Source organism: Bacillus rossius, chromosome 6 (genome assembly GCF_032445375.1).
Source record: "Bacillus rossius redtenbacheri isolate Brsri chromosome 6, Brsri_v3, whole genome shotgun sequence".
NCBI classification, from domain to species: Eukaryota; Metazoa; Arthropoda; class Insecta; order Phasmatodea; family Bacillidae; genus Bacillus; species Bacillus rossius.
Genome location: NC_086334.1, coordinates 70,378,871 through 70,389,140, shown reverse-complemented (window position 1 = coordinate 70,389,140; position 10,270 = coordinate 70,378,871). Strand labels below are relative to the sequence as shown.

Genomic DNA, 10,270 nt, shown 5'->3' with positions numbered 1-10,270 from the left:
TATAAACGATAAGTTTTACGTTCCAGCTAGATGTTAAACAGGTATTGATGTTCTCGTTCAAGCTCTTGTGGGTGTCCGCCCTTAGTTACAATTTTTTTTAGGAGTGCGGGTAAAAGCGGGTATTTTTGCTTTCACATGAGGGTAAAAATGAACACCTGCATTGGCAACACTGTGCATATCTGTTAATTCTCAAGTCAACATTTGATTCGCACACGACCTGTCAAAATTCCTGCACAACAATCTTAAACCATTACGCTGGTATACATCTCTATGGTATACATAGCGTCATATTACACGACTAATTTTTAATCTTCATTTTCAATCATAAACCCACTTAAATGTAACTTACTAAAAACTCCCTAATAAGTACGCACTTCTTCCATTAAATCCTCAAAGAAAAGAAATGTTCAAACTTGTCAGTTGTGTCTATTTTGCACTGAACGAAAATCTTAAATACACAAGGTCAGGTTATCAGTTATCAGGGGCTTGATTCATCGGCCTAGCACTGGCAATATTTTTTTTTTCGTATATGTGATACATCATGTGTTCGATTAATAGGTGTTTGTCGCCGATGAGAAGTCGCTTGAAAATTTATGCCAGGTTAGTCTGATACAAACTGTGAAAATGTGTTGATTTGTTTTTAAATGCAGTTAATTTGTTCGTTGTTTATTGATGTTTATTACTAATGAAAAAAAGAAAAACTAAGGAACTTTATAAGATGATCAAAATATTGTCTCTATCGATACTCGATGACAACAAGTTGTAATGGCATTATACTTTGCAAATGTACAGTCTATATTAACATATGGAATTATTTTTTGGGGAAACGCATCACTGTTCAAAAAAGTGTTTAAAATTCAAAAAAAAGATAGTTAGAATAATAAATGGTAGACACAAAGGACTCACTGCAAACCATAGGCCTGTATTACACTATCATATTCATATGACATAGATCTATTATCAAATTTATTTGATGAAAAATATGACTGTGTAATGCTCAGATATGTAAACATACCGGGGGCGTATAAGGCAGGGAGGAGTGGTGAGAGGTTGGAGGACGTAAGAGAGAGAGTTAAGGCTAGCCAGCTTGATGGAATAAGGAAGGTGATTGTGCATGTGGGCACAAACAGTAGCGGATCCAGAGGGGGGGCTAAGGGGCTCAAGCCCCCTCCAAAAGCATCTGGGTCCACTAATGTTTTAGTGTTTGCCTTGATAAAGCCTAGCCTCAGCTGGGTCAAGCCCCTCCCAAACAAAAATCCTGGATCCGCCACTGGGCACAAACGACCTAGTTAGAGGGGGAGGACCAGGAAAGTTTGAGGAGGACATGAAGGGAATTCTTTGTGAGTTAAAAAGGAAAGTGAGGGGAGACATCCTGGTGAGTGGAGTGCTGCCTAGGAGGGGTGTGCCTATCCACAAGCTCAGGGCAGCGGAAGCCATCATGCTGAAGCAGTGTCAGGAGTGGGGAGCAAACTACATCAGCGCAAGGAGTCGACTTCAGATGAGACACATGGCAAGGGATCAAATCCATCTGAATAGGGAAGGAGTGGGAATCCTGACGCAGGTGATGATAGACGGTTTAAGAGCGGGTAACATGGGGCAGGGAAACGGGGTAGGGGGGAGGTCAAGGGTAGGGTGCAGCTAGTAGGAAGGAATGAAGTGAGAAAGGTGGGGGGGGGAGGGGGGAGGCAGGGGAAATAATCAAGAAGGGATGGAGAGAGGGAGGGAAAGACAAAAGCAGGATGGGGAGGGGAGAGTGCATATAGAAACAGGAGAAGAGGGTAGGACGAAAAGGGAGAGAGTAAATATAATGGTCGTTAACTGCAGGAGTATCCTAAACAAAGTGGACAAGTTCTGGACAGTGGTTGAGCTCTATGGGGCAGATATAGTGGTGGCAGTAGAGACATGGCTGGATGAGGATGTTGCAGACAATGAAATAAGGAGAGGGAGTTACGTAGTTTACAGAAGGGATAGAAACAGGAGAGGGGGTGGGATAATGGTTCTTGTTCGGGGGGAGTTAGATGCAGAAGTAAAGTGGATGGGAGAAAGGGAAGAAATACTTCACTTGGAGATCTCAGGGAAGAAGAGGAAAATGCAGCTGTTTGCGGTGTACAGGCCGCCGGGTGATGGGGGTACAGAGGTGGAGGCGGTACTCGAAAGGCTTGATAGGCTGAAGGAGGACAGCATGGTAGTTGTAGCAGGTGACCTCAACCTTCCAGGGGTCAAATGGCAGTGTGGTAAGGAACTGGTGGGGCCACTGGGACAACGGAGGGCAACTAAACTGGTGAACATGGGGTTACAACAGGTGGTGGTAGAGGAAACTAGGATGGGTGGGGGAGCTGGCGGTTCAATATTGGATGTAGTGCTGGTAGGACCCGAGGAGCTAGCCACTCACTCTAAAGTGGTGGATGGGATAAGCGATCACAATATTCCCATTGTGGAGATTTGCCTGGACAAGAAGGTCATGAAAGGCAGCAGCAGGCAAATATGGTTGTATGGGAGGGCAGTACAGACAAGGGTGGAGGAGTTCCTGGAAGAGAGATTCGACCAATGGAGCATAGGCATCGATGTGCAGGAACTGTGGAAGGATTTCAAAAAGGTGGTGGGAGATGCTCAAGAGCAATACGTACCTAAAAAGAGGATTAATGTGGGAGGGGACCCACCTTATTATGGAAGGGAAATTCGGAAACTCAAGAGGAAGGGTAGACTGTTATATGCGCTGGGGAAAAAGGAAGGAAAGAAGACTGTAACAGAGGAGCTGAAAGAAATAGGAAAGCAACTGAATAGAGAGATAAAGAAGGCGAAGGAGGCCTATCTCGGGGACCTGATGGTACAGGGGACAAAAGGCAACTGGCAAAAGCTATACGGGTTTGTTAGAAGCACGAAGGGCACAGGGACAGGGGTACCAATTTTGAGGAATCAGGAAGGTGAAATTGCAGCGGGATCCAAGGAAAAGGCAAACTTGTTGGCCATGCAGTACATGTCAGTGTTCGAGAAGGGAAAACAGTGGGAAAGGAAACATGCTGAGCATAGTACAGGGCGACACGAGAAACGGCTTGAGATCAGGAAGGAAGAAATTGAGAAAGTAGTGAAAAGGTTAGACAGCAGGAAAGCCATAGGTAAGGATGGCATAGGGAATGGGATGATAAAGCTGGGGGGGCAAGCCATGGTGAAGTACCTGGAGCTGCTATTCAGTAGATCGATGCAGGAGGGCAAGTTGCCGCAAGAATGGAAGGAGGCGGTGGTGGTACCGATATACAAGAAGGGGGGTAGCAAAGAGGACCCAGCCAGCTATAGACCTGTTAGTATCACGTCGGCGGTGGGTAAGGTGATGGAGAGGTTAGTGCACAGGCATGTGGTAGGGGAGCTGGATGGTAGAAAGTGGATTGACAGGAGACAGCATGGATTTCGAAGGGGATATTCGTGTGAGACTCAGCTGGCTGGACTGTTGGAGGAGCTGGTGGAGGGGGTAGATAGTGGACTACAGATTGATGCCTGCTTCATCGATTTTGAAAAAGCATTCGATAAAGTTCCTCACGAAAAAATGATGAAAAAAGTGGAGGGAGCTATAAGTGACAGGAGGGTGGTGAGTTGGATTGGTGACTTCATAAGTAACCGGACACAGAGGGTACGTGTGGAGGAGGAGTTATCGGAGGAAGGAAGAGTTACATCAGGGGTGCCGCAGGGCAGTGTGCTTGGCCCACTTCTCTTTACCATAATGATGAACGATATCGGAGAGAAGATACAAGGGCATATTAGGCTTTTTGCAGACGACTGCGTGGTTTACATGGATGCGGAGAGAAATGGGTTACAGGAGGATCTGGAAAGGCTGGTAGAATGGGTGGAAAGTAATGGTATGAAAATAAATGTGGGAAAGACGAAAGTGGTCAGGTTTACCAGGAAGAGGAAGATTGTCAGGAGGGAATATCGCTGGAGGGGAGACGTGATAAGTGAGGCCTACAGCTATAAATATCTAGGGGTGGTGCTGCAGGGTAACCTGGGGTGGGGGGAGCATGTAGACAAGGTAGTGAAGAAGAGCAGACAGGCCCTGGGCATGCTGGGACGAGTGCTCAGGGGGGGAAGCAGCAGCATACGTGACAAGGCCTATAAAACTATGGTCCGCCCCATGCTGGAGTATGCCGCAGCAGTGTGGGACCCATACACAGCAGTTCTTGAGAGGGAGCTGGAGGGGGTGCAGAGGAGAGCAGCTAGATGGGTGTAGGGCAAGTGGAGGAGAACGGACAGAGAAGGGAAGGGGGAGTGCAGTATCACAGAGATGATGATAGGAATGAGATGGGAGAGCTTAAAGGATAGAAGACAGAAGGAGAGATTGGTCAAGATGTACCAGGTGCTGAGTGGAGTGGGAGGATGGGGAGAGCTGGGGGGCAAAGTCAAAATGGGAATGCCTAGAAGTAGAAAGGAAAATACTAGGAAGGTTTTCAAAGAGAGGAGGAGAACAGAAAGGGGAAAAAATGCGATGGTCGTTAGGACAGTAGGGGAATGGAATAGGCTGGAGGAGGAGTGTGTGGCGGCTGGGAGTGTGGACCAGTTCAGAAGGAGAGTGAGGGGGAAGTAGGGAAAATGCTTGCCACCGGGCACTTTGTACCCAATTGCAGCTAATTAAATTAAATAAATAAATGTACAATCTTTGATAATAGTTGAAATATGATCATATGTCTATGATAATATGTTCTAGGAGCGAGAACCTTTGATAATATTTTAAGGTAAACATGGCAGGTGAAAAGTTCCATTGGACCATAGCGGCGACCAAAATGCTAATTGCACAATACGAATCGCACAAAATGTTGTACAATGCAAAACATAACGACTATAAAAATAGAAGCATGCGTGTAGCTATATGTAAGTCTATCGCCGAGGACATAAATCAAGGTTGTACAGTGGAAGACGTGAGGAAAAAAATTAATGGATTGAGATGCCAGTATGCAGCTGAAAAGGCAAAGGTAAGAATAATAGTTTTTATCATTTGTAAATGATTTTCTTTAACTTGCTAATATTGGGGAAAACCTTGCAACGCAAAATAAACTAACTTCTTTCGAGACAAAAACTTGAAATTTGAAATGTATTTGTATTCTCGATGACAATGCTTGTTAGTTTTGGTTTCAAACAATTTCCGGTAAAAGTTCTGTATCACGTATCCAAGTAGACATATCTCTTGATATTGTTTACATATTTTCAATGTACCTATACTGACATAATAAACAATCCAAAATCATTTTTAAGTATTTTTACTGTAACTATATTAACCTAACAAACCGTTCCTAATGGTTTTTTTAACACGTTTTTGGTATGTACAAGATCTATTTATGGGCTATATCAAACCAGCAAGCATCATGTACCGCAGGATAAAAATGTACAGGAATATACCATCAGGATCGAGGGATATATTTGGGTACACGATAAGGAACTTTTACCTGATTTCCCTGGTTCATTAATTTTTAAAATAAATAAATTGGTTCTTATATGATTAGGCTAGAATCACATTGAATATTTATTAAAATAAGTCACATTTTGATATAATGTAGACAATAACTTCATACATAATTAGAGTATTTGAAATTGTGGTAAATATTTACTTGGGCGGTATTTCCGAGAAAAAATGTTAAAAATCCGAAAATACCTTTATTTTATGCTCTTCAACTTCCTCTTTTCATTAAAATCGGCGGAGATTAGAAATTCCAAATACTTTAGGAGATATCGAAATTTTAAATTTCTTCATATGTAGTTGAGCGGTATTTGCGAAAAAAAATGTTAAAACTCCGAAAATACCTTTATTATATGCTCTTAAAATTCCTCTTTTCATTAAAAGCGGCGGAGATTAGAAATTCCAAATACTTTAGGAGATATCGAATTTTTAAATTTCAGCACAAAACCAGCGCATTCCTGTGGCGTGCGTGCACCATTGTTTCTTGTTTACGTACGAGTATCTATTTTTTTATTGGATAATGATGTCACGTGATTGTTCGTGATAGGCCAGAATTCAAATGAACTAATACGTGATTATTTAGTTAATTTATTGTTTAAAACTGTGTTTAATTACCGCCTCCAACTTAGGTGAGTTTTTAACGTTTCTAATTTTAAAGTCTTATTTGTTATTTTGATATTGTAGCGCAAGTAATAAGTAACAAAAAAATTTACGTGAGTTGATATTGTACATCCTTTGTTACGGGTTTGTTAGGTAAGGTCAGTTACATTATAAATAATTTAAAACTAAAGAATAATTAAAATTAATTCACATTATTTTTAATATCACCTTAGTTTGAAAGTATTTATAATGTAACTGACCTGACCTAATCGACCATTTTAGTTTACTGTTCACCCTCTGTCCGGGTTTGTTTGGTCAGGTCAGTTACATTATAAATATTTTAAAACTAAACAGCCATTAAAATTAATTCACAAAATAATTTTTAATGTTGGCTTAGTTTGAAAGTATTAATAATGTAACTGACCTGACCTAATCAACCATTTTATTAATTACGCATTCACGATTCACGTATTCACGAACACACGGCAAAATAACAAAAATGGCAACGCTCGAATGGTTCCACATGTCTTGTATTGCAAAATTAAAAAATTCAATATCTCCTAAAGTATTTGGAATTTCTTATCTCTGCCGATTTTAATGAAAAGAGGAAGTTGAAGAGCATATGATTAAGGTATTTTCGGATTTTTAACATTTATTTTCGCAAATACCGCTCAACTACATACGATGAAATTTAAAAATTCGATATCTCCTAAAGTATTTTGAATTTCTTACCTCCGCCACTTTTAATGAAAAGAGGAAGTTGAAGAGCATAAAATAAAGGTATTTTCGGATTTTTAACATTTTTTTTCGGAAATACCGCCCAAGTAAATATTTACCGAAATTGTTCCCCTCACCCATTTCCAATAAATAATTTAATAGCACAGATAAGCATTACCTTTTTTAAAATTGTTTTATGATGTAGGCATACATTTGTAAATGTTCATGGAGTTAAAAATATTGACTCCTTTATTAAAACCTTGCATGTTATGTAAACGTAAACATGAAGCAGTACCTACATATCATATCCTTGAATAACAAGTGACGAAGAGACTAGTATTGAGCTAAACAAATAACAGTTTTTTTTAACACTTATGTTCTGTTCTATTACAGATACTTAAAAGCATGAAAAGCGGAGCAGATGCAGACAGTGTTTACAAACCGATGGCTTATTGGTTTCCAATGTTAAATTTTCTGGATGCATCACTAACACCAGATGAATCACTATGTACTGTGGAAATTTCACAAAATCCGTCCATTGAAGAACAAAATGTAAGTTATGTATGTAAGTACTGTACTTTGTTAGTTGCCTCCTATGTAGTTCTCTTGCCATGGAACCTTTCCTGGCCCATTGTAAAATGTTTTGAAGTCATTACGTATTTCAGTACCATGTCGCATATGACCAAAATTTCTTTGTTGTTGTATAGGCTGCATTTGTTGACACACTTCATCAGTAAATGGTTCAATAAAACAATGACCACCTACCTCAACAGTTCGAAAGTCTGTATGAGTATATATGTGCTTTCGTTTTTCAACCAGCATATTGTGTAATGTGCAAGCAGCAAGCACAATTAACTTTACTTTATCTGGTGGTAAATTAATAGTTGTTAAAAACACACGGAAACGAGTTGCCAAGATTCCAAAACTACTTTCGATCATTCGTCTTCCACGAGACAATCTGTAATTGAATATTCTTTCTTCCTTGGTAATATTTTTCAATGGGTAGGGCTTCATAATGTTGTGACGTAAAGGAAATGCATCATCAGCAAGCACAACAAAAGGTAATACCAAATTTGAATTGGGCAGTCTCCTATCTTTTGGAATATTTAAAAGTGATCGGTCACTCAGACATTGTTTCAATGTACTGTTGGCAAACACTCCAGCATCACCAACTCTGCCATTTGTCCCAACATCAACATACAGGAATTTATAATTAGCATCAGCTAAAGCGAACAGTATGATGCTGTTAAAATGTTTGTAATTAAAATAATGTGAACCACTGTTTGTGGGACATTTTATACGGATATGTTTTCCATCCATTGCTCCTATTGTATTGTATTGTATACATTCCATTTCTTCTCAAACTTGGAACCTGAAAAAATAATATAACAAATGTTATTTGTTTCAGAATCTTCAAGAAACCCCATTGCATGATGAACTTCAATTACCTCGAGAACAATCGCCATCTCAAGAAAATGAGAAAAACAACACAAACATGCATTACAAAATAACATAATCACAGCTAACACCATCGACATCACACATGAAACATGCCGCCAAAAAAAAAAAGGAAATTAGACTCTGATTCTTATGATTCACTTTTATCCCAAGCATCTCATACAATGAAAGAAATGGCAAAGCTTGCAGTTCAAAAACCGGAGGGCTCGATAAATGTTTATGAATGTGAGGCATTTGGCAATTTTGTAATATCTGAACTTCGGGCAATTAAAGAAGCTAGTAATGATTACACATTCAGGATGGCAAAACGAAAGATTCAACATGCAGTGATGGAAATATGGGACACAATCAATGATCAATCACTAACAACCATAATGGTTCCTAGTGATTCAACGTCCTCCACAAGTCAGTGGACAGTAGTATCAGACCAGAGTGAAGTAATGGTTGGTTCCCCGGAGAATGCTGACAACTCTTCCTGAATGTCATCAGCAGATGTTCATACAGCATTCCAACAAGCAAATGCTCTCAGTACAAATTCTGATGATAACAATTAAAAGCTATTACCTCTATTGAACATTGTACATAAATCTATTGTAATAAAATATTTTCTTACCTTAAAAAACTCGTTCTTCATTGATTCATAAATAGCCTTACATGTTTCTGGAATAATAATGGAAAGTGTGCATTGAGGTATTCGACTACTGTACTGTAAGCTAGAATATGATTCACCGGTTGCTAAAAATCTTAAGAGTTACCATAAGCCGGTCTTGCACACTAATACTACTTCTCATGTAGGTATCTTCCTTCGAAATTAACTTAGACACTTTGGATACTACAAAATTAAAAGTATTTTCATCCATTCTTAAATAATTTTCATAGTGCTTGGGATCTTCATTTTGAAGTTCTTTCAGTAAATTATTATGAATGCCAAACATCTTCCGTCTTCCAATCCATGGCCTAACCCACACTCGCTTCTTTTTTTTGTTCTTCAGTTGTTTGAGCAATAAAGCAATTGTAATTATAGCACTGACACAAGCACCAGCAGCAACAAGTTGTGAATCCATTTTGTTACAGTACATATATGATCAAATATATTACCTAGTGTAATAGCACAAAAAAGTATTTGATAATATCTTTCAATCATGTGTGCTCATCATATATATGATAATAGATCAACAATTAAATATTATGACTTTTCCTTGCCTGTACATTTTTCATACTATACTTTACACAATGCGTAACTCCACAGTAATATCAAATAGTAATATACACAGTTATCAAACTAGAAATAATTGTGATTTACATTTAATCACACATAGAACAAAACAATTTTCACAAGGACCCTACTACAGTAGTATCAAACTAATTAATAAATTACCAATTGAAATTAAGGAAATTGTCCATTTAAATAGGTTTAAACAAGAACTAAAGAAATATTTGGTAAAAAAATCCTTTTATTCAGTTGAAGAATACCTTAGGGTATAAGCATATTAATATATTGGTTTTTGTATTTCAGCAAGTATGGTGGTTAGGATGTATCAGCAACCTAAATAATATTGCCAAGACAAAGATTGTAGTATCCAGGAGTGTGGTTATGTTTTGTATTTAAGATTTGTGTTTGTCTATATGTTTTAATTTTTTGTTTGTATTTTGTATATTGACAACTCCCTTCTAGTATGTACTGGAGAAAACAGGAGGCAACCAAATAAATAAAAAAATAAATAAATAAATAAACAGGGAAATGTTCAGATTGTCAGATTGGACTGTCGAATATTCATTTTTTTTTTATTAATTAGCATAGCAAAGATTAGTACTCCTTGGAGCATAGATACAGTTGGTAATGAGTTATCTGGATTAATTACATGCGCGTTTCGCTGCTAGTCGTTTGCTTTATTAACTAACTGTTTGTAAACATCTAGAGAAAATATCGAAAGGAAAGCGTGTATAAGCAAAAGAAACATGCATTAAAACTATTATTTGGCCCGAAATCTTCCCATCGAACGGCTCCTTTGAATTTTTACTATTGAAATGTTTAAAACATGACTGTGATAGTTG

The 10,270-nt window shown here is 38.6% G+C and overlaps 1 protein-coding gene across 5 annotated transcripts in view; it reads left to right on the top strand.

The window, feature by feature from the left end:
- Positions 1–210: 210 nt before the first annotated feature.
- The window catches only part of LOC134533287 (medium-chain acyl-CoA ligase ACSF2, mitochondrial), a 177,757-nt gene continuing 167,697 nt past the window's right edge, over positions 211–10,270 (top strand). For 3 of the 5 annotated variants that reach the window (XM_063370744.1, XM_063370745.1, XM_063370746.1), the window contains exon 1: positions 233–600. In XM_063370744.1, the coding sequence (XP_063226814.1) occupies positions 542–600 (59 nt within the window). In that variant the 5' untranslated portion in view covers positions 233–541. Of the gene's footprint in view, positions 601–10,270 lie in introns of all 5 variants that reach the window. The other 2 variants (XM_063370743.1, XM_063370747.1) reach the window with 2 other exon arrangements.